The following is a 26,420-nucleotide window of genomic DNA, read 5'->3' as shown; positions in this document are numbered from 1 at the left end:
TCTGTACCCCTGAGAACTCAGCTATAGTTTCATGCAGCTTGGGGTCTGTCACCAATATGCGCTATATACCAAGAGATCTGGAAAAGTCACTCCCACCCAGGCATCAGGTGGTAGTCACACAGACCTCATTTCAGCTGTGGACCCAGAAGTGGTATTTGAACCAGCTCTAGCTCTTCTTGGCTGCAGTGCAGGAGCCACTGGAGGTAAGCCCAGCAAACTCAAGCAAACCACAGATTCTGAGATGGCATTGTAACTGGGCTCTAGCCCATCCCAGCCATAGTGTAGGAACAATCTTGCTGGCACAGGGATCCTATGCCCCTAGAGATCCTAAAAGGGCCCTATATGTGGCTTCATCTTCCTCACAGCAACAGTCTGTTAGTAGTCCTGAGGGTCCAGGGTCCCAGCAGAAGACATTCCCATCTGTGCATCTGAAGATCTAGGAAAGGCTCCATACTCTACTCCCTACCGCTTCCAGCCATAATCCACAAGTAGACCTGCTGCCATGAGAACCAGGCTGCAGACACTCCTATCTGTGTTTACAGGGACCTTGAAAGGGCCAATACATGATCCCAGCCGCCTAACAGTCATAATCAGCCAGCAGTCCTTTGAGTCCAGGGTCCCAGTAGGAAACATGCCTGGCTGCAACCCTGATGACTCTGAAAGGGCCCTATATTCAGTTCCAGCTCATCCAACTGCCATCTGCTAGGCAGTGCCATCTATTGCCACAGGGACCTAGCAGAAGACATTCCTGTTTGTATTCCCAGAGATCCCTATACTGGGTACCAGCCCCTCCCAGCTTCAATCTATGAGCAGTCCTATAGGCACAAGGACCTGGTAAGAGATACAACTGCACCCCAAAAGATCCTGAAAAGGCCCTATACTTGGTTTGAGCCCCTCTAGCCATGGTCAGGGACCAATCCAGCCTATCAAGTGACTTGGAGAGAGACATACCCATCTGTGCCCCTAGGGCCAGATCTGCAAACTTAATATTGGCTGTGGAATGTGAAACAGCCCTGAGGCTCAGTTCCAGCACCTCTCAGCCACAGATCAGGGTCAATCCTGCCCACCCAGGGAGCCATCCAGTAACTAGATAGCAGTCCTACCAGGGATATGGTGGGAATCACACCCGCCATTTACTTGAGCATAGGCTCGCTGTCTATTTACCTGATAACAGGACCCACATATAGGCCCTTGTCCAGTACCACCCTACTGACAAGGTACTAATGGCAGTTGTATGCACCCAGGGGCCAGCAATGATCCACATTGGCCTAAGCCCTGGTAACAAACCCAACAACAGACTCCACTGCAGATCCAGTGACAGCCTTGTAACTGGCTCCAACACAGCACACCTGCAATTCTGGAGATAATACTATCAGCTCAGGGAATGGAACAAGAGAAGGACTTTATCTTCCATTCTATAAAGACTGAAAGAAGGGTTTGCTCCTGCAAAAGCACAGACATCAATACAAGGCAACATGGATCATGAAGAAACAAACATATACCACCACCAAAGAATACTGATAGCATTTCAGCAATGGACTCCAAAGAAATGGAAATCTATGATTTGCCAGCAAAGAAATAAAAATAATCATCTTAAGAAAATGTGAATGAAAATGCAAAAGAACACCGATAGACAACTGAAAAAAATTAAGAAAACAGTTCGTGAACAAAATGCATTTGATAAAGAAACAGAAACCATAAAAAGAACCAAACAGAAATCCTGAAGCTCAAGAATACAATGTCAGAAATGAAAATTTCAAAAACAGAGCCTAAATAACAGCCCTGATCATACAAAAGACTTAGCAAACTCAAAGACAAATCATCTGAAATTAACCAGTTAGAGAAACAAAAAGAAGAGTGAAGAAAGCCTAAGTAAATTATGGGATACCAACAAGCAAATGGGCATTTGCATCATGAGAGTCCCAGAAGAAAAAAGAAGAGGAAAAAAAAGCAGAAATATCATTTAAAGAAAAAAATAGCTGAAAACTTCCCAAATCTTGGGAAAGCTATATATATCCAAGTACAGGAAGCTGAAAGAAACTCAAGCAAGATCAATCCAAAGATTTCTCTGAGAAACATTATAACCAAAATGCTTAAAGTTAATGACAAGGAGATAATTTTGAAAGTAACAAGAGAAAAGCAATTTTTTACTACAAAGGAACCCACATAAGTCTATCAGTGGATTTCTCTGCAGAAACCCAGCAGGCCAGGAGGTAGTGTGATGATATATTGAAAGTAATGAAATAAAAAAGCTGCCAGCCAAGAATAATATACCCAGCAAAACTGTCCTTCAGAAATGAAGGAAAGATAAAGACATTTCCAAACAGTAGTTAAGACTTCATTACCACTAAACCTGACGCTACAAAAAAATGCTAAAGGGAGTTTAAGCTGAAATGAAAGGACACTATGTAACAAGCTGAAACATAAGAGCATAAAATTCACTGGTAAGAGTAAATATATAGTTAAATTCAGAATACCCCAGTACTGTAATGGTGGTATATAAATCACTTTTATCTCTATTATAAAAACTAAAGAAAACATTTAAAATGCTATAGCTACAACAATTTGTTAATGGATGCACAATATATAAAGAATAAAATGTGACAACAATATGATAAAATGTTGGAGGATAAGTAAAAGTGTAGATTTGGTATGTGATTGAAAGTGAGTTATTATCAGCCTAAAATAGACTGTTATATCTCTAAGATGTTTTACATAAGCCTCATTATAACCAAAATTAAAATCTATAGTATTTACATAAAAGGTAAAGAGAAAAGAATTAAAGCATAAATATATATATATATATATATATATATATATACACACAAAAAAATAAATTCAGAATTGAAAAAGAACAAAGGAATAAAGGAAATAAAAAATTCAGAAAACAATTTAAAAATGGCAATACTAGTACTTACCAACAAATAATTAACTTAAATGTAAATGAACTAATTCTTTAATCAAAAGATACAATGGTGGCTAATCGGATTAAAAAAAAGATCCAATGATATATGGTCTATATGAGACTCTCTTTAGCTTTACAGATACACATAAGCAGAAATTGAAAGGATGGAAAAAGATATTCCATGCAAATGGTAACCCAAAGAGAGCATGAGTGCTTATACTGAAGACAGACAAAACAAACTTTTAGTCAAAATCAGTGGCAAGAGGAAAAAGTCACAATGTAGTGATAAAGAAGTCAATTCATCAAGAGAATATAACAATTATAAATATATATGCATCAACACTGGAGCACCTAAATATTTAAAGTGAATATTAGAACTGGAAGGAGAATTAGAAGGCAATACAATAATAGTAGGACACTTAAATACCCTACTTTCAACATTAGAGAAAGCATCCAGACAGACTTAGTAAGAAAACAGTGGACCTAAATAACACTACAGACCAAATGGACCTAACAGACACATAAAAATATTCCATTCAAAAAACCTGAATACACACTCTTCTTAAGTACATACAAAATATTCTCCAGGATACATTATATGCTGGAATACAAAGCAAGAAGATTGAAACTATTTCTAGTATCTTTTCTGACTGCAGTGCTATTACAATAAAAAATCAATAACAGGAAGAAAATTGAAAAAAATCACAAATATGTGGAAATTAAACAACAAAATTCTGAACAACTAATGGATTAAAAAAAAACAAAAGAGAAATCATAAAGTATCCTGAGACAACTGGAAATGAAAACAAAACATACCAAAACTTATGGGATACAGGAAAGCATTCCTACAAGTTTATAGCAAAAAATGCCAAAAATAAGAGAAAAGAAAGATCTTAAATAAACAACTTAATTTTATAACAAAAGGAATTAGAAAAAGAACAAACTAAGCCTAAGTTAGCAGAAGAAAAGAAATAATAAAAATCAGAGTGGAAATAACTAAAATAGAGGCTAAAGAGATAATAGAAAAAAATCAATGAAAAAGTCAATGAAATAAGAGCCATTTTTTGGAGGGATAAACAAAATTGACAAATCTTTAGACCGAGCAATCAAAAAAGAGAAGACTCAAATAAACCTATAAATGGAAGAGAAGACATTACACATGATCCCACAGAAATTCAAAGAATCACAGAAGCTACTTTGAACAAGCATATGTCAATAAGTTGGATAACCTAAAAGCAATGGATAAGTTCCTAGAAACATAAAACCTACCAAGAATGAATCATGAAGAAATGGAAGATGTAAAAACACAATAATGACTAAAGGGATGGAAGCAATAACTAAAACCTCCCTTGGGGCACTCTGATTGGCTCAGTTGATAGAACATCTGACTTTTGATTTTGGTTCAGGTCATGATCTCAGGGTCATGAGATCGAGCCTCACATCATGCTTCATGCTCAGCACAGAGTCTGCTTGAGATTCACTCTCCCGCTCTCTCTGTCCCTCCCCATGTTCACACTCATACTCTCACTTCTTCTCACTCTCTCTAAAATAAATGAATAAGGGCACCTGTGTGGCACAGTCAAGCATCTGATGCTGGAATTTAAAAAACCAGCTACTCAGTTCTAGGAGAGCCCACAGGGCATAGGAAGCTGAGTCCCCAAATTTTAAAGAGACAGCACTACAAAAAGCCCACAGGGATACAGAACAGAAGCAACAGTCTGAAAAACATCTGGGGCAGACTGGAAGGAGAGTTATTTACTAATCTCAGAGCATGTCTGGAGGGGCAGGGTTCATTGAAGGACTTCTCCAGGAACAAAGGAGCTGGCAGGTGCCATTTCTTTCCTCCACCTGCCCCCTGGAATGAACCTACTGCCATATATGGGAACCACTGCAGGGCCAACATTCACTACCTAACTTGCTTTCACCGAACCTAGATCCCCAGGCTTCAATGGATCCACCTATTCCAGTCACACTTGACTCATCCATAGCATTATGGGTTTCCTCCTCACAGAAGACCAGCACAAACCCTACCAACACCTTGTTTCCTAACCTGCATGCCTTGTGGGTCTAGCCACCTCTGGCAGTGGTGGGTACCTTATCACAGAAGATCTCCATGCACCATGTTAAAATTGTGGGCTCCACTATGCACACTGTACAGATCAGCACCAGCCTGCCTTGATCCTGGCAACTCTGACAGGTCTTATTGTACAAAGAGACTGGCTCACATCCTGTTAAAACCACATGTCTCACCTGGCTGGTCTCACCAGCATGCAAGCCTTAAGGACACAGTGCCCCAAAATCCCCTTCAAAATATTCTTGGCTAGAGACCATTCAAGCTGCACCATGAGTCTGGCAGTGTGCAAGCAGCCCCAACAGGGACTAGCACCACTCCACAGTGACTCCTGCCATGGGGTGAAGGGAAGATAGCCACAGAGCAGTCAAATGGGGACCCTACCAGTGGGCTGGGGGAAGATAGTTGATCTGATTGCAGGCCCCATCCACTAATGCAAGCTTCTCAGGGGATAACAGGGAAAGTGTTCCACAGTTTCCTCCTACTGCATATCTGGCAAACACATGGTCTGACTAAACCCAAGTCCAAGGCAGTCCACTAACTCTACAGGGACCAAACACTGCCTACGACAGGCAAAGAGAGTCACTGCAGATGACTAGAATGAGAGAAAAAGCAGCCAAAAAACAACAGGGCACATGCAACATATATAGGAGACAATACTGGAGCTCCAGGTTCTGGTGAAAAGGGGACACTGCACTGCAGGGCAGTATAAGACCTCTTCATTAGGCCATTACTTTAAAGAGAAGAGACGTAGCTGACTTTCCTAACACAGAGAAACAGACAAAGAGAGTAAGACCAAATGAAACAACAGAAAAATATGTAAACTAAAACACAGGACAAAATAACAATAAGAGACCTAATTAAAATGGATATAAGTAATATGCTGAATAGAGAATTTAAAGTAATGATCATCATGATACTCATCGGACTTGAGAAGAGTGGAAGAAGCAGTGAGACACTTAACAAAGATAAAAAAGAACCACTCAGAGATGAAGAATACAATAAATGAAATTAAAAATACACTTGATGGAATAAATCGCAGGCGAGAAGAAGCAGAAGAATAAATTAGTAGCCTGAAGGAGAGAGTAATGGAAATTAATAAAGCTGAGAAAGTGAGAAAAAAAAAGAATTATACAAACTGAGAATAGACTTAGGGAACTCAGTGACTCCATTAAGCTCACAGAGATCCCAGAAGGACAGACAGAAAAGGAGGCAGAAAATTTATTTGAAGAAATAAGAGCTGAAAACTTACCTAAACTGGAGAAGGAAACAAAAATCAAGAACCAGGAGGCACAGAGATTGCCCAATAAAATCAACCCATTACTATGCACCAAGACACATAGTAATTAAAATGGCAAAAAGCAGTGACAAAGAAAAAAATTTTTAAGCATCTAGAGAAAAGAAGACAGTTATATACAAGAGAAACCTCAAAAGTTTATTATCAGAGTTTTCAGCAGAAACTCTATCGCCCCAAAGGGAGTTGCATAATCAAAGTGTTAAAAGGAAGAAAATCTACAGCCGAGAATACTCTATCCAGAAAGGCTATCATTCAAAATATAAGGAGAGATGGGGTACCTGGGTATCTCAGTGGTTGAGCATCTGCCTTTGGCTCAGGTCATGGTCCTAGGGTCCTGGGATTGACTCCCCACAGGGAGCCTGCTTCTCCCTCTGCCTATGTCTTCACCTCTCTGTGTGTCTCTCACGAATAAATAAATAAAGTCTTAAAAATAAACAAAAAAAGGGAGAGATAATGAATTTCCCAGACAAACAGAAGCTAAAGGAGTTCATGACATCTAAACCAGACCTATAAGAAATGTTAAAGGGGACCCTGAGTGGAAAGGAAAGACCAGAGTAAGAAGAGTAAGAAAAGTAGGAAGCACAAAAACATTTTTTTAAAGATTTTATTTATTTATCCATGAGAGACACAGAGAGAGAGAGGCAAAGACATAGCCAGAGGGAGAAGTAGGCTCCTCACAGGGACCCCAATGTGGGACTCGATCCCTGGTCAGGGATCACACCCTGAGCCAAAGGCAGACACTCAACCGCTGAGCCACCCAGGTGTCCCAGAACAAAACCATTTCTTAAAAAAAAAGGTATATCTGTAAAAATTAGTAAAGGAAATCACAAAATAAAAAATAAATGCACATTAATTATGATCCCTTATCTAAAATGTGGAAAGGGGAACAAGTAAAGAATACGTTCAAACTTAAGCAACCATCAATATAAACTACTATGTGCAGATGGTGATATATAAAAATCCAATGGCAACCACAGATCAAAAGCTACTAATAAATATGCAAAAAAATAAAGAGAAAGGAATTCATAAAAGTGAAAGTGAAGCAAATGTCACGACATATTGTCATGTCATGTCATGTCATGAAAGAAAGCCAGCAAACCATAAGACAAGACAGCAAGGGAAGAAAGAAACAGAGAAGAACTATGAAAACAACCATAAAACAAGTAATAAAATGGCAATAAATACATACCTACCAATAATCACTTTCAATGTAAATGGACTAAACACTCCAATCAAAAGACATAGGATGATGGAATGGGTAAAAAACATGGCCCAGGCAGCCCGGTGGCTCAGCGGTTTAGCGCCGCCTTCAGCCGAGGGCGTGATTCTGGAGACCTGGGATCGAGTCCCACATTGAGCTCCCTGCATGGAGCCTGCTTCTACCTCTGCCTGTGTCTCTGCCTCTCTCTCCCACTCTCTCTCTCTTTCTCTCTCTCTCTTTCTCTGTCTCTCATAAATAAATAAATAAAACCTTTAAGAAAAAAAAAAAACATGACCCATCTATATGCTGCCTAACAGACTCATTTCAGACCCAGGACACCTGCAGATTGAAAGTGAGGGGATGGAGAAACATTTATCATGAAAATGATGTCAAAAGAAAGCAGGGATAGCAATACTTGTGTCAGACAAAATAGACTTTATAACAAAGACTGTAACAGGAGACAAAACTATATAATCACAAAGGAGACAATCCAACAAAAAGATATAACAATTGTAAATATTTATGGACTGAACAAATATATAAACAGTAAATAACAGATATAAAGGAACTAATCAATATTAATAGGATAATTATAGAGGACCTTAACAGCCCACTTACATTAATGGATAAACCATCTAATCAGAAAATCAACAGGGAAACAGTAGCTTTGGATGATACATTGGATCAAGTGGATTTAACAAATATATTCACCACACTCCATCCTAAAATAGCAGAATACACATTCTTTTCAAGTGTATATGGAACATTCTCCAGAATAGACCACATATTGGGCCACAAAAAAAGTCTCAACAAATTCAGAAAAAGCAAAGTCATAACATGCATAAATGAAATCAGGAGCCGTTTCTTTGAAAAGATAAACAATATTCATAAACCTCTAACCAGACACACAAAAATTTTAAAAAGGACTCTAATAAACAAAATCAGAAATGAAAGAGGAGAAATAACAACTAACACCACAGAAATACAAATTATTCTAAGAATATTATGAAAAATTATACATCAACAAATTAAACAACCTAAAGAAATGGATAAATGCCTAGAAACATATAACCTCCAAAGAGTGAAGCTGGAAGAAATAGAAAATTTGAACAAACTGAGTACTAGCAAGGAGATGGAAATCAGTAGTCAAAAAACTACCAAAAAACAAAAGTCTAGGACCAGATGGCTTCACAGGCAAATTCTATCAATCTCTTAAAGAAGAGTTAACACCCATTCTTCTTAAACTATTTTAAAAAATAGAAGAGGAAGATTTCCAAATATATTCTATGAGGCCAGTGTTAGTTAACCTGTTATCAAAGCCAGATAAAGACACCATGAGAGAGAGAGAGAGAACTAAAGGCCAATATCTGATGAACATAGATGCAAAATACCTCAGCAAAATACTGGCAAACCAAATCCGTCAATACATTAAAAAAATCATTTGCTACAATCAAGTAGGATTTGTTCCTGGGTTGTGATGGTGGTTCAATATTTGGAAATCAATCAACATGATACATTGCATTAATAAGAGAAAGGGTATGATCATTTCAGTAGTTGAAGAAAAAGCATTTGACAAAGTACAATATCCATTCATGATAAAAACCTTCAACAAAATAAGAGAGAACACACCTCAACATTATAAAGGTCTCATATAAAAAACCCACAGCCAAAATCATACTCAATGAAGAAAACTGAGAGCTTTTCCCCTAAGGTCAGAAATAAGACAAGGAGTCCACTTTCACTACCTTTATTCAACATAATACTGGAAGTCTTAGCCACAGCAATCAGACAACAAAAAGAAATAAAAGGCATCCAAGATGCTAAGGAAGAAGTAAAACTTTCCCTATTTGCATATAACATGATAGCATATAATAAAAAACAACTAAAGACTGATAGGACTGATAAATGAATTCAGTAAAGGCACAACATAAAAAAATGAATATACAGAAATCTGTTGCATTTTTATACACTAAAATGAAGCAGTAGAAAGAGAAATTAAGAAAACAATCTAATTTATAATTATACCAAAAAGAATAAAATATCAATGGGTAAACCAAATAAATGAAAGGGCTGTACCTTGAAAATTATAAAACATTCATGAAAGAAACGGAAGATGACACAAAGAAATGGAAAGATATTCCATTCTCATGGACTGGAAAAACAAATATTGTTACAATATCTATATTGCCCAAAATAATCTATATTTAATGCAAGCTCTATCAAAATACCAAAATATTTCTTACAGAACTAGAATAAACAATTGTAAAATTTGCGTGGAACCACAAAAAACCCTAAATAGCAAAAGCAATCTTGAAAGAAGAATAAAACTGGATGTATCACAATTCCAGACTTCAAGTTATATTACAAAGCTGTAATAATCAAGACAGTACAGTACTGGAACAAAAACAGACACATAGATCAATGGAACAGAATAGAAAACTAAAAAATGAACCCACAGTTACATGGTCAATTAATATTTGACAAAGCCGGAAAGAAAATCCACTGGAAAAAAACACTTTCTTCAACAAATGGCGTTGGGAGAACTGGACAGCTACATGCACAAGAATGAAACTGTACTATGTTTTTACATCACACACAAAAATAAACTCAAAATGAATTAAAAACCTAAATGTAAGACCTGAAGCCATACAAATCCTAGAAGAGAACACAGGCACTACTAACTTCTTTGAAATTGGTCATAGCAACTTCTTGTTAGATATTTCTTCTGAGGCAAGGGAAATAAAAGCAAAAATCAACTATTGGGACTACATCAAAATTGAAAAGCTTCTGTAGGACAAGGGAAACAATCAATAAAACTAAAAGGCAACCTACTGAATCAACCAACCTATCTGAGAAGATATTTGCACATGACATATCTGATAAAGGGTAATATATAAAGACCTTATAAAACTCAACACAACCCCCCAAACAATCCAATTTAAAAAATTAGTTATTAATAAAAATTTTCCCAAAGAAAATCTACAGATGGGCAACAGACACATGAAAAGATGTTCAACATCGCTTGTCATCAGGGAAATGAAATCAAAATTACAATGAGATATCACCTCACATCTATCAGAATGGCTAAAATTGAAAACACAAGAAACAATGAGGATTGACAAGGATATGGAGAAATGGGAACCCTCTTGTACTATTGGTAGAAATGCAAACTGAGGCAGCTACTGTGAAAAACAGTATAGACATTTCTCAAAAAGTTAAAAACAAAACTCACCTAAGATCCAGCAATCGCATTACTCAGTATTTACCCAAAGAATACAAAAATACTAATTCAAAGGGATACATGTACCCCAATGTTTATAGCAGCATTATTTACAATAGCCAAATTACAGAAACAGCCCAAGTGTCCAAGTGATGAATGGATAAAGATGTGGCATACATACAACGTAATATTACTTGGCCATAAAAAGGGATAAAATCTTGACACTTGCAATTTCATGGATAGAGCTTTGAGAGTGTAATGCTAAGTGAAATAAGTCAGTCAGATAAAAACAAATATCATATGATTTTACTCAGATGTGGATACTAAGAAACAAAAGAACAAAGGGAAAAAAAAGAGAGGGGGTGAAAACCAAGAGACAGACTCTTAACTATAAAGAACTGATGGTTACCAGAAGGTAGGGGCAGGGATGGGTTAAATAGGTCATGAGAATTAAGGAGAGCACTGGATATTGTATGGAAGAGTTTTGTTTTGATGAGCACTGGATATTGTATGGAAGAGTTCAATCACTATATTGTACACCTAAAACTAATATATCATATGTTAAGTAGCGGGATTTAAATAAAAACTTTTAAAAAAAATCATTTGACCATATATGAAAGGGTTTATTTATGGGCTCTCTATTCCATTGGTCTATAAATCTATCTGTGTATGTGCTATGCCATTTTGGTTTGATTACTGTAGCTTTGTAATAAGTTTTAAAATCAGGAAGTCTGAGACTTCTAACTTTGCTTTATTTCAAGATTTTTTTTTTAAAGTAAGCTCTACACCTAACATGGGCCTTAGCTCACAACCCCAAAATCAAGAGTCACATGCTCTACAAACTGAGTCAGAGAGGACCCCTTCTTTTAAGATTATTTTGGCTATTTGGGGTCCCTTGAGACTCCATATGAAATTTAAGATGAATTTTTCTATTTCCGCAAAAAATATCATTGAGTTTGACTTCATTGAATTGTGGATCACTTTGGTTAGTATTGACATCTTAACAATATTAAGCCTTTTAACACATAAACACAGAATATCTTTCCATTTCTTTATGTCTTCTTAAATTTCTTCCAGAAACAATTTATAGTTTTTGGTGTACAGTTCTTTTGCTTCCTTGGTTAAATTCATTCCTAAATATTTTAGCCTTTTTCATGTTATTGTAGTTGAAGTTGTTTTAATTTCCTTTTCAGATTGTTCATTGTTACTGTACAATAACTAATTTTTGTTTGTTGATTTTGTATCCTGCAGCTTTGCTGGATTCATTTAGTAGTTCCAACAATTTTGTATGTGCAGAAGCTTCAAGGTTTCTCCTTTACTTGTGAAAGATAATTTCCTAAATAATTATATGCTGTTGAGTTTTTCTTTCAATACTTTAAATATTCTATTCCACTCCTTTTCTTCTTCCATGGTTCCTAAATAAAAGTCCACTGTAATTCCTATCCTTGTTCTTCTATAGTAAGGTGGTTTCCCTCCTATAGCTTCCTTCAAATTTTCTCTTTGCATTTGCTTATCAACAATGATATTCCTACTGCAATTTTCCATTTTTAAAAATTTATTTTGCTTCTTGTTCTCTGAGATTCCTTGGTCTTCATTTGGTTTCTGTTATTAATTCTGTAAAGTTCTCAGCCATTATTACTTTGAATATCGTTCTTCTGTCCATTTTGTTCCTTCTGGTAGTTCAGTAACATTTATATTACACCTTCTAAAATTGTCATACATTTCTTAGAATATTCAGATGTGTTTTTCTCCCATTATTTTCTCTTTATGTTTCCATTTGGGAAATTTTTATTGACCTATCTTTAAACTTTGTGATTTTTTTCCTGCCTTGAATCCAGCCTATTAATAAGACCAGCCAGCATATTCTTCATTTCTCTAGAGTGTTTTTGATTTCTGGCATTTCCTTTTGAATATTTCTTAAAAAAAAAAAAAAAAGATTGTATTTATTTTAGAGAGAGAGGGAGAGAGCACAAGCAAGGGTGAGGAGCAGAGGGAGAGGAACAAGCAGACTCCATGCTGATTGAGAAGCCTGACACAGGCTTGATTGCATGACCCTGAGATCATAACTGAAGCCTAAATCAAGAGTTGGATGCTCAACCAACTGAACAACCTGGCCACCCCTCCTTTTGAACTATTTTTTAGAGTTTTCACCATTATTGCTTACATTACCCATTTTACATGCATGATATCTACTTTTAAATGTGTTTTATAGTGTCTGCATTAGAGTTCTTAGCACACGAAACACAGCTATTTTAAATTCCTTGTCCTATAATTCCATAATCTCTGTCATAGCTCAGTCTGGTTATGATGCTTGCTTCATCTGTTTAGATTGCATTTTTAATTGCTTTTGGAATGCTCTGCAATTTTTTGTTGAGTCAGTTATGTTGGTATAAGCTAATAAAAACTGAGGTCAATGGCCTTTAGCTGATCATTTATGTTCATTTTTCTAGGTCTATTTGGTGGTTTATGTAGCTATTTATGTCAGAGACATCAAATATCTCTATTGTCTATATTTGTCATCACGATTGACTTTAGACCTATTACTCCTTAGAGAGAGTCTATATCTGTCACTAAACCAGAGCCTGGTTAGTGCTGTGATAAGGTATTCAGGGGGTGGGGGGAGGGTGTGTGGTTACATTCCAGTCTTTTAGTAACCCTGTATGTCAGAGGTATGACCTTTACAAGTGTTCCTGCAGTGATATAGTCTTTTCACCCACTTTGGTGAGAGGAAAGCTAAAAGGAGGTAAAGTTGGAGATAAAGTTGGAAACTTGAGCTTCCCATAGTTGGGATAAGGCTCTCATAGTCTTTTCCCCAGGAAAATAGATCTTTGTTATAGAATATACCCTGAGTATATTTTACAACAATTATTCTTCTCCTTCCCTTTCTACAGTCCTGAAGAGATCCTTCTTAGATCTTTACCATGAGAGCCTAGTATACCTCTTGGAGGTAAAACCCTTGAAAATATGGGGATTCCACTAATACTTTGGCCTCCAGGAGAACTTACTTTCATGATAATCCACATTTAGTATCCAACAATTTGAAAAAATTATGATTTGAGTGTTCCTACCAGTTTATGTCTCCAGCAGCTTCTATACAAGCTGTGACTCTCTGGATTTGTTCTTCTTTCCAGATTTTGGGGTAGAGATTTTCCCTGTAACCTCAGTTCTCTAATAGGTCCAGGAAAGGATAATTTTAAGTCCGATCAACATTTTATTGATCTAAGGATGGGAATGATGATTTCCAAGCCATTTACATGCAAAAGGTAAAATCAAATATGCCATAAAACAAGTCTCAATAAATTAAGAAGGATTGAAATCATATAAATTATGTTGTCTGACCACAGTGAAGTTCAAACTCAATAACTGAAAGTAATTGGAGGAATTCACAAATCTGTGGAAATTAAACAGCATACCCCTATATAGCCAATAGGTCAAAGAAGTCATAAGGAAAATTTAAAAAATAATCTGAGATGAATGAAAATGAAAACACAGCTAATAAGGAATAAAAGGGGATAGAGCTAAAGCAGTTCTTATATTGAAATTAATAGCTGTAAGCACCTATACAAAAGATCTCAATTCAATAATCTAACATTCCACAATGAGAAACCACAGAAATTGTGCAAACTAAACCCAGACAGTCAAAAGAAGAAATGATAAAGATGAGTGGATATAAATAGAGAATAGAAAAATAAAGAGAATCAATGAAACCAATAGTTGATTCTTTCAAAAAAGTCAATAAAATTGCAAGCATTTAACTAGATCAACTAAGAGAAAAAGGGAGAACACTCAAATAACTAAAATCAGTTAGTGAAAAATTAAGCAAATACAAAGATTTAAAAAGATTATAATGGGATACTAAAAACAATTATATATCAAAAAATTAGAAAATTGATATTAAATAGACTTTTAGAAAGTCACAAACTATTGAAACGGACTCAAAAAGAAATATAAAAAATTTAAATAGGCCTTTAAAAAGATCAGTTTAGTAATCAAATAACTACTCAGAATGAAAAGTACAGATTTATACTTGTTCTTCAGTAATTCTTGTAAAAATCAGAAGAGGAAATACTTTCCAACTTACTCTATTATACCAGTATTATCCTGAAACCAGAAAAAGACAAAGACATGACAAAGACAGGAAAGTAAAGATCAATAATTTATTAACATAGACACAAAAATCCTTAATGAAATATAAGCTAACTGAATCCAGCAATATGTAATAAAAATTACTTATCATGACCTAGTGAGATTTACCCCAGGAATGCAGGATTGTTTTAACATTGGAAAATCAATTAAGATATTGTATCAATAGGACAAAAATAATTTGGCCATCTCAATAGATGCAGAAAAAGCATTTGAAAAAATTTAATACCTTAAAAAAACCCTCAATAAGTTAGGAATAGAAGGAAACTTCTTCAATCTTAAAAAGCACATATACAAAAAAAACCCAACTGCTCACATCATACTAGTGAAACAGTGAATGCTTCCCCTATGAGATCAGGAAGACAGAGATGCCTGCTCCTGCCACTTCTATTTAACAATGTATTGGAATTTTTATCTAGGACAATTAGGCAAGAGAAATAAATAGAAGACATTCAGAGTAGAAAGAAGTAACTAAAACTATTTGTAAATGACAAGATCTTGAACATACACCATCCTTTAAAAATATGCTAAAAATTATTAGGACTAATAAAGGAGTTTAGCAAGAGTGCAGTTTACAAAATTAATGTACAAAAATCAGCTATGTTTGTGTATACTAGCAATGCATTATCCAAAAGTGAAAATAAGAAAATAATTCCATTTACAGCAGCATCCAAAATAATAAATATTCAGGAATAAAATACCCGGAGTACAAAATGTGCATTCTGAAAACTAGAAAACACCATAAAAAAAAATTAAGACCTAAATGGAAAGACATCCCATCTCCATAGATCAAAGCTTAATATCATTAGTGTAGTAAATTGATCTTCAAAATCAATGAAACCCTATAAAATTCCCAGGTGGAGTTTTTGCTTTTACAGAAATTGAAAAGCTAATCCTAAAATTCACATGGCAGTCTAGAGACCCAAAATACCTAAATGATCTTTAAAAAGAAGAATAAAGTTGGAGGACTCAAGTTTCCCAATGTAAAGATGTAAAGAAAGCTACAGGATTCAAAACTGGTACTGAGTGAGGACAGACATATAAATAAATGAAACAGAATAAGATTCTAGAAATCCTTATATGTTCAGTCAGTTGAATTTCCATAAGGATATAAAAACAACTTAATGAAGATAGAATTCTTTTGGGTTTAGTTTTCAGGAATTGGTGCTATAATTGAATGTCCACGTGCTATAGAATGAAGATATATCCCCTCTTTACACCATATTTAAAAATTAACTCAAAATTGATCACTGACTTAAATATAGAAACTAAAATTATAAAACTATTAGAGGAAAACAGGAGTAAATTTTTGTGACCTTACATTAGGCAATTATTTCTTAGATACTACACCAAAAACACAAGCAAAAATATTATACACACACACACACACACTGAATTTCGTAAAAATCAAAAACCTTTGTGCTTTAAGAAACCATCAGGAAATTGAAAATACAATGCAAAAAATATTGAAAGAAGATACTTCCAGATCATATATCTGATAAGGAACTTGTATCCAGAATTTATAAAGAAATCTTACAAATTAATTAAAAGCAGGAAAAAAAATTTTAAATGGGCAAAGGATTTGAAAAGTCAGTTATCCAAAGAAGATATACAAACTACCAACAAATACATAAAAAGATGCTCACCATCACTAGTCATTAGAGAAATGTCAATTAAGAGAAATTCATAAGATACCACCTTCAGATCCAATAAGGATGGTTATAATCAAAAAGATAGATAACAAGTGTTGGCAAGGATATCCAAATGGAGAAACTGGAAACCTAATACATTGCTAGTGAGAATTAAAACCATCTAGCCTCTTTGGAGCACAATATCAAGTTTCCTCAAAATGTAAAATACTGAGTTACCATATAATGCAGCAATTTTTCTTCTAATTATATACCCAAAAGAAATTAAAATATGTCCACACAAAAACTCGTATACAAAAGTTCACAGCATTATGTATAGAACCAGAAAGTAGAAACAGTCCAGTCTTTCAATTGAGTAAATAAAATAAGAAGCAACTGGGTAAATAAAAGTTGGTATATTCATACAATGGAATATTATTTGTCAGTAAAAACGAATGAAATACTGACACATGCTATAACACAGATAGACTTCGAAAACATTTTAATAAGTCAGTCACCAAATACCACATATTACATGATTCCATTATATGATATGTCCAGAATAGAAAAAAATCTATAGATAGAAATTAGATTGGTGCTAGCCTGGGACTGGGAGGAATGAGGGAAAATGAGGAGTGACTGCTAATAGTTAGAGTTTCTTTTTAGGGTGATAAAAATGTTTTAAGAGTTATTATGGTGATTACTGCATAATTCTAGGAACATACTAAAAACCATTAGATTTTACTCTTTAAATGGTTGCATTATATGGTAAATTATAGTCTACAAAAAGCTTTTTAAAAAGTTGAACAAAAACAGCAAAAAGAAATACCAAATCATGATAAATGACTAGCTTTGTGTAGAAACAGACTGAAACTGGGCTGAGAAAAGAAATTAGAGCTCTCAAATTTATCTGTAATATTTTAGTTATTTTCTTAAAAAGGAATATTACAAAAAATAAATATTACAAGAAATTAACATTTGTTCCTTTTAGATATCAGACATCAAAAGTTGTCATAGTATACTTAGATTTTCTGTATTTTTTAAATTATAAAAGACATTAACTCAGGAATGAGAAGATATCATATGCAGACTACTGTCAACACATTTAACTTTGCTATAAATACTTAAAACTATAAAACTATGATAAAGAAAATTTAAAAATCACACCAATTAATGGAGAAATATAATATTTTAAAGAGTATTAAAAGAGTCAAAATCATTAAGATATCAATTCTTCCCAACCTAATCTACAGACTCAAACAATTCCAACCAAAATCTCAATAGATGCTTTGGTATAAAATGGCAATGTGATTCTAAAATTATAATGTAAAGTGAAAGAATGTAGAAAAGCAAAAAAAATTTTTGAATAAGAGAGATGCCTGGGTGGCTCAGTGGTTGAGCATCTGCCTTTGGCTCAGGGCATGATTCTAGTCCTGGGATCGAGTCCCACATCAGGTTCCCTGAATGAAGCCAGTTTCTCTCTCTGCCTATGTTTCTACCTCCCTCTCTGAGGGTCTCTCGTAAATAAGTAAATAAATAAACCTTTAAAAAACAAGTTTTTGAAAAAGAATAAATTTCCTGATTTCAAGACTTATTTTAAGGCAAAAATAATCAATACAATATGTATAAAATAAACAGTGAGTCCATAAATATATCCACACAGTTATGTAAAACTGATTTTCACCAAAGTATAAATCCATTTGGTGGAAAAAGGATAGTCTTTTCAACAAAAAATACTGGATCAATTAAATATTTATATGCCATCAAATAAAACATGATCCATACTTAACACCAAAGGAAAAATTAACTGCATATGGATCATAGACTTAAATGTAAAAAAAAAAAAAAAAATACAAATCAACTATTAGAATATAATACACAAAAAAATCTACCTGACCTCAGATTACAGAGTTCTTAGACAAGACACCAAAAGATCATTAAAAAGAATTGACAAATTGAACTTAAAATTTTAAAACTTTACTCTGCAAAAAAAAATCATTAAAAGAATGAAAAGAGAAGCTACAGAATGTGCAAAAATATTTGCAAAACACATATTCAACAAAAGAGTTATGTCCAGAATATATAAACAAACTCAAAACTCAGCAATAAGAAAACAAACAATACAATTTTAAAATGGGCAAAGACAGACAATTCAACAAAAAAGGATATAAGGATGGCAGGTAAGGACATAAATAGGCAATTGTTAGGAAAATATAAATTAAAACCACATTGCAATACTACTATACCCATTAGAATAGCTAAAATATAAAAATATTGACAATTCCAAATGCTAGCAAAGATGTGGAACAACTGCAGCTCATATTGCTGGTAGAAATTCAAAATGATACAACCTGTCTAGAAAATGATTTCAGTTTCACATAAATTTAAAAGGTAGAAGCTAGACATGAGCGGTGGAAGGAATACTAGAGGCAGAGTCCCAAATCCTTGAAGGGAATAATAGAGACATGAGTTGTAAGTGAGGACAGTGATCAATAAGCAACACATTAAAGGCCCAGGGGTACAACATTCTGACCTTGTGGTTTCCAAGACCTTGGGACTCACAGATCAAGAGCCACAGAATATGCGCTCTCCTGTTCTATCTCTGCCCCAGGGTAACCCTTAGACTCATTATAATGCATTTGCATTGGAAGTACAGCACCCCCACACCAAGGAGAAAAGCTGCCATGACATTCCAGTACAAGCCCTTCTTGGGTCAAAAACTTCCCTCCCAAATGATTGGAAACAGCTTCCATTAGAGACCATCCCCTGAAGGACACAGATCCTCCCAGCCCAGAGCAATGCAACAAATATCCCATTCCAAAATAACCTGGGGTGGGTTCTATCTGGTGGAACCTGTCCCTCTCCCACCTTGAGAGTATATTTTTGTCTTAAGACACTGTTTTGTGCTTGCTACTTTCCTTCTGGCTATCTTTATTCCAGCATGAACCCCCCACATAAATCTTCTTATGGGGAATCCAAAGACAGAGACCTCCATTCGCACAATGCAGTCTCTCTCATCCATAACAATTCCATTAATGGGACATTCTCCAAAAAAATTTATAGCAATGGGGAAAAAAAAATCGGAGGATCCAATGGTTATGGGTAGGAAAATAGGTTAAAAAGAGACATAAAGGGATATCACATGGGAGTTTTTCGGGGTGATGGAACTCTTCTGTACCCTTGTGCTTGTTACACAAACTGTATTTAAATTCATAGAACTGTATATCAAAAGAAAAATGTCAAATTACTATATGATAATATTTAAAAATAAAGCTAAAATTGAGTCATGTAGTTTATAACAAGAAAAGCAACATTTCTTAAAAGTAAGCATTATAAAAAAATAAGCATTATATTAAATTATCAGTCTATTTTTAAACTATTTTTATTGAAGCATAATTACAGACAGTGTAATATTAGGTGTCAAGATATACTACAGAGCTGTAGTAACCAAATACATATGGTACTAGCACAAAAACAGAAATAGGTAATGTAACAGAATATGTAAATATGTAATGTAACAGAATAGAGAGTTCAAAACTAAACCCACATTTATATAGTCATATTAATCTACAACAAAGGAGATAGGAATATACAATGGGGAAAAACAGTCTCTTCAACAAAGAGTGTTGGGAGAATTGGACAGCTACATACAAAAGAATGAAACTAAACTACAGTCTTTAACCATATACAAAAATAAACCTAAATGGATTAAAGACCTAAATGTGAGATCTGAAACCATAAAACCCCTAAAAGAAAGCATAGAGAGTAATTTCTTTCACATCAGCCATAAATACATTTTCTAGATATGTCTCCAGAGGCAAGGGAAACAAACACAAAAATAAACACAGGTACTACACCAAAATAAAAAGCTTTTGCACAGAGAAAGAAACTGTCAATAAAACAAAAAGGTAACCTATAGAATGGGAGAAGATATTTGCAAATGATATGCCTAATAAGAAGTTAATATCCTGAATATACAAAGAATTTAGACAACTCAACATCAAAAAACCCCAAATAATCTTATTTCAAAATGTGAATCCCTAATATAAAAATAAATTTTAAAATTATAAGTTAAAGGACATAAATTGTCAAATTAGATTTTTTAAAAACCACTCAGTTCTATGCCACCTAGGACATACTTGGGGTATGAAGACACAAATAGGTTAAAATAAAAGCAATGAAAGAAAAACAATACACCATATTAAGACTAATCAAAAGAAAGCTTCAGTGGCTACATCCATATCACACAAAGAAAAATTCAGATTAGAGAATACTACCAGAGACAAAGAAGGTCATTTCATAATGTTAAGAGTCAACTCATAAAGAGAACTTAATACTCCCAAATGTTCATACAGCTAATAATAAAGCTTCAAAATACATGAAATGAAACAAAACTGATGGAACTGCAAGAATAAAGTTTACAATTATATTGAGAGATTTTAATAACACTTTCAGTAATAGAAGAAATAGATGGTAACAAACAGAAAATCAGTACAAATACAGATCTTAAGCACACTATCAGTCAATTTTCCGTAATTGATATTTACAGATCAATCTATCCAAGGACAGTGGTATACACATTCTTTTCAATACGCATTTAACATTTATCAGAACAGACCACAGACAGGACCATAAAACAAGCTTCAATTAATTTAAAAGGATTCAGGTTATACAGAGTATATTCTCTGACCACAATGGAATTAAATTAGAAATCAATAACAGATCTTAGAGCATGTAATATCTGGAAACTGAATAACATAAAAAGCCACAGGTCAAGAAAATAAACCAAGCAGAAATTAGAAAATATTTTAAGCATAGTAAAAGGAAAACACAACATATTAAAAACTGGGGGTGAAGAATTTCAAATCTGTGAAGATAAGTAGCTCCATTCCTCCTTTCCAAAATCTGAAAGAAAGAAGGAGGAATGCCAAAGCAACTCAGTACCTGAGGAATGACACAGCAGTGATTTCCCTGGGTTTACTTATGGTGTTTTATGTATCCTAGAAAATGTCTCCAATGCAAACTAGGACAAACAAGAAAACAAACAAAAACAAAACTCCAAGAAAAGGCTATTTTCCCAAAGGACTGAGAAGACAGAATAGCCTAAAAACAAATTTTGGCTTCACTCACCCAAATCTAGCAAACAACAAAGAAAAAATTCTCCTCTCCTTAATTCTACACAGTTCAACAGGGTTGACTGGGGAACTGATCTTTCACCTCATCCTGCTCCCATCCTGCAGAAAGCACACTTCAATTCCCTCAGCAGATAGTGTTTAAGGGCACAAACAGGAAAATAATCACCTATTCCCCCGCCTGGCAGAACCAGGTAACACTGTTCCATTAAGTGCACTAAGTGGTATTAGTGGTATTAGTGCTCTACACAGGATGTTGATCTGCCATTTCCAGACTAGTGGATGCAAGTGGGAGCAATCCAATCTGATGGGACAGTATTAGTGAGTCTGAATGAGACTGATCTTACATTCCCCCCTAGCATAAAAAAAGGTGTTCTAATTCTCTTGCCAAGATAGCATCACTGGAGTCCAGGTACAATAAGATTTAATGAGATGATATAAAGTGGGACTTCACACAAACATTAGGCTTCACACACACTCTCCTAGCTCTCTATGTCAGTAGAATGGTCATTGGGAATCTGAATATCTACATCCACCTGACACAAATAAGATTGAACAAGGTGGGGAAACCAGGGCTAGTCAGCACCCACATGGTGTCAGGATCCTATTAGAAGCTGAACCACTCTACTAACATCAATGAGTTGGAACAAGGTAGTGCAAGGAGGAGTGGTTGATACCATGTTTCCTATCTCTCCCAATGTTACTGGGGCCCTGTAGGAATATGAACTTCCATTCCCACACATCAGAAAATGAGGTGGGTGAGTCAGTACTTACATTTGCTAGGGTATGTGTGCTGACAGGGCTCACCATAAAACTTGAATATATACACCCACTTTGCCCTCAAGCTATACCTCAACAGGGGAGCTTACTGGTTTAAAAAAAATGATCAATAGCATCTAAGTTTCATAATATAATATTCAAAATATCCAAGATACAACTGAAAATCACTCATGATACTCAGGACCTCAGGACCAAGATAATGGCATTTGAATGAGGAAAGATAATCAATACATGCCAACATCAAAATGAATCAGATGTTCTGAAAAATTATCTGAATTATCTGAAAAAGGTTTTCAACAGCCATGACAAAAATCCTTCAATAAGCAATTATGAAACTTCTTAAAACAAACAAGATCAGCAAATAGAAATTCTAAAAAAGAAATTAAATGAAAAATATAATAACCAAGGTAAAAATGGATAGGCTCAGTAGTAGAGTTGCGATGACAAGGATAAAATGAGTAAACTTGGGAAAAGATCAATAAAATGTATCTGATCTGAACAGAGGGAAAGAAGACTGAAGTGGGCAGTGTCAGGGGTCTGTGGGACAAGAAAAAAGATCTAACATTCATATAATTGGAGTCCCAGAGGACTGCAAAAAGACGGTGGAATTGAGAAACTATAAAAAAAGTAATGGCTGAAAACCTCCAAATTTGATGATATACATAAACCTACAGACGCAGTAAGTGGAGCAAACACCAAAAAAGATAAACCCAGAAATATCCATGTCAAGAAACATCATAATTAAGCTTTTGAAAACTAAGAGGAAAAGCTTTGGAAAGCAGCCAGAGACAAAGTCTTATAAATGAACATGAATTTGAATGACAGTAACTTCTCATCTGAAACCATAGAGGCCAGAAGAAAGTTTTACAACATTTCTCAAGTAATTAAAGAAAGTAACTGTTCATTGTGCATATACAACAAAAATATCCTTGAGGAATGACAAATAAATACATTCTCAGATGAAGAAAAATTGAGACAATTTGTTTTAAATAACAAATATATCCTTAAAAAATGTCTAAATAAGATGCTCTAATCAGAAAGAAATGGAAGTTCTCAAATAAGCATCCCATATTTTCACCTTTAAAACCCTGGAAAAGGGGTTTTCTGGTAACTTCAGAAAGGAAATAACATAGGAATGGGTAAAAATTTGGATAAATATAATAGATTGTCCTACTTCTTATGAGTTTCTTAAGTCACATTTGATAGCTGAAGCAAAAATAATAGCACCATCTGATGTGGTGCTGCTTGAGGCATTTACAGGAAATACATAAGATGATTATACTTTAAAAGAAGACAGGGTATAGGGACCTAAATGGAAGTAAGGATTCCATTTCCCTCAAAGTGAAAAAATATTGATACCAGTAGACTGTGAAAATTTATGTACATTTATTGTAATACCTAAAGCAACCACTGAGAAAACTACAAATAAATATACTCAAAAACAATATAAATGTATCATGTCTGAATTATTTAAAATGTTCAAATAACCCATAGGAAAATAGGAAAGTCAAACAGAAACAAGAAACAGGGAAACAAGCAGAAAGCAAATAAGTAAATTGGCAGAATTAGGCTCTAACAATTACCTTATAGTAAGTTATCTTAATATACCAATTAAAGTAGATTCACATAGATCAAAAAGAAATGATCTTACAAAATCAATATACAAAAAACAGATGCATTTTTATATACTAATAATAAATTATCAGAAAGATAAATTAAAAAAATAATCGCATTTACAACCACATCAAAAAGAATAAAATATCTAGGAATAAATTCAACCAAGAAATGAAAGACCTAGACACTAGAAACTATAAGATATTGATGAAAGAAACTGAAGAGGTTACAAATGAATATAAAGATATTCCATGCTCATGGATTGGATGAATTAATATTATTAAAATATATATACTACCCAAAGCAATATATAGCTTCAATGCAACCTCTAAAAAATTTCCAAAGGCAGGCATCTTTTACAGAAATAAAACAAACAACTCTAAAAAACCACAACCCTTTTGTATAAAACCACAAAAGGGTGAAGCCTGGATGGCTCAGTGGTTGAATGTCTGCCTTCGGCTCAGGGCATTACCCCAGGGTCCTGGGATCAAGTCCCATATCGGGCTTCCTTGCAGGAAGCTTGCTTCTCCCTCTGCCTGTGTCTCTGCCTCTGTGTGTGTGTGTGTCTTTCGTGAATAAATAAATAAAATCCTTAAACACACACACACACAAAAGGCCTTGAATAGCCAGAGTAATCTTGAGGAAAAAAAAGAAAAAAACAAACAAACAAACCTAGAGGCATCATGCTTCCTAATTCCAAACTATGTTACAGAGTTACAATAATCAAAACATTATGGTATTGGAATAAAACAGACACATAGACCAATGGTAGAACCAAGAGCCCAGAAATAAACCCATGCATACATGGTCAACTAATTTTTGATAAGAGAGCAAGATTACTCACTGGAGAAAAGACTGTCTCTTCAATAAGTGGTGTCAGGAAAACTGAGCAGACACATGCAAAAGAATAAAACTGGGCCATTATCTTAAAATACACACAAAACTTAATTCAAAAAACAAAACAAAACAAAAAAAAAAAACAAAACTTAATTCAAAATGGATTAAAGACCTGAATATATGACCTAAAACTATAAATCTCCTAGAAGAAAATAAAGGCAGTGAGCTGCTAGACATTGGTCTTGGCAATGATTTTTTGGATTTGATACCAAAAGCAAAAATAAACAAGTAGGACTACATGAAACTAACTTCCATACATCATCAACAAAATAAATGGGAGAAAATATTTACAAATTACATATGATAAAGAGTCAATATCCAAAATATACAAAGAATTCATACAACTCAATAACAAAATAAAAAACAATTATATTAAAAGATGGGCAGAGGATCTGAATAGACAGTTTTCAAAAGAAGACCTATGGATGGCTAACTGGTACATGAAAATTTGCTCAGCATCACTAATTATCAGAGAAATGCAAATCTGAACCACAATGAGATATCACCTCACATCTGTAAGAATGGCTTTACCAAAAAGATAAGAAATAACAACTGTTAGTGAGGATATGGAGAGAAGGGAACCCTTGTACACTGTTGGTGGGACTGTAAATTAGTACAGCCATGTGGAAAACAGTATGGTGTTTCCCAAATAATTAAAACTAGAACTTCCTTATGACTCAGCAATTCCATTTCTGCATATTTATCCCAAGGAATTAAAGAAAGTACATCAAGAGTTATCTCACAGACATTAAAAATATGCCAATAAACTGGATAATGTGGGCTTTCATAATCATTACTCATTTCAAAGAAATCAACTTTATTTGGTCATATTCCACTTACCTGAATATTTAAGGAAATGTAATTGGTATTAATGTAACAAAAAATAAGGATACATTCGTATAGCACCTGTTCTTGTCCCAATAGCCAAGATTTTCTGAACTGGATCAAAGGCTAATGCTGTAGGCTGATAAGGAAAACCATGCCGAACTGTCTGAAAGAGAGCAGATAGTAAAAATAATCATCAGGGAAATAAAAATTAAACTCACAAGATACTATTGTCCAACTGCCATAATGACTAAAATTTTTTGAAATAATTATTTTTAATTAAAAAACACTACTACCAAATATTGATAGAAGTATAAAATGACACAAGAACTTTGGAAAATTGTCTTGTAGTTTTCTATAAAACTATCTGTCCTATGACCTATAAATTCACTCCTATGCGTGTACTCCAGAAAATAAAGAGCATGTGGCCACATAATAATTTGTGTAAGACCCTAATGGCTTTATACATAACAACCTAGAAGCAGTCCAGCTGTTCAACAAGAGAATCAAAAGCAAAAATATGCTATACTCATAAATTGCCACTCACCAGTTGAAAGATAAACACTAATGACAGATACAGTAACATGGATGATTCTCAAAAACATTATGTTAAATAAAATAAGCAATACATAAAACAGTGTATATAATTATATTAGAATTTGAATAAGCAAAATGTACCTATGGTGAAAAAAAAATCAGAGCAGTGG

At 34.4% G+C, this 26,420-nt stretch overlaps 1 protein-coding gene across 6 annotated transcripts in view; it reads right to left on the bottom strand.

Annotated features, from left to right (window-relative positions):
* Nucleotides 1-26,420, bottom strand: part of STXBP5L (syntaxin binding protein 5 like) — a 379,914-nt gene that overhangs the window by 274,621 nt on the left and 78,873 nt on the right. For all 6 annotated transcript variants that reach the window (XM_038582977.1, XM_038582980.1, XM_038582976.1 and 3 more), the window contains exon 3: nucleotides 25,782-25,879. In XM_038582977.1, the coding sequence (XP_038438905.1) occupies nucleotides 25,782-25,879 (98 nt within the window). The remainder of the gene's footprint in view (nucleotides 1-25,781; nucleotides 25,880-26,420) is intronic.

Source organism: Canis lupus, chromosome 33 (assembly GCF_011100685.1).
Source record: "Canis lupus familiaris isolate Mischka breed German Shepherd chromosome 33, alternate assembly UU_Cfam_GSD_1.0, whole genome shotgun sequence".
Lineage (NCBI taxonomy): Eukaryota > Metazoa > Chordata > Mammalia > Carnivora > Canidae > Canis > Canis lupus.
Note: the sequence above shows the minus strand (reverse complement) of the source record. Positions and strands in the feature narration are given on the sequence as shown.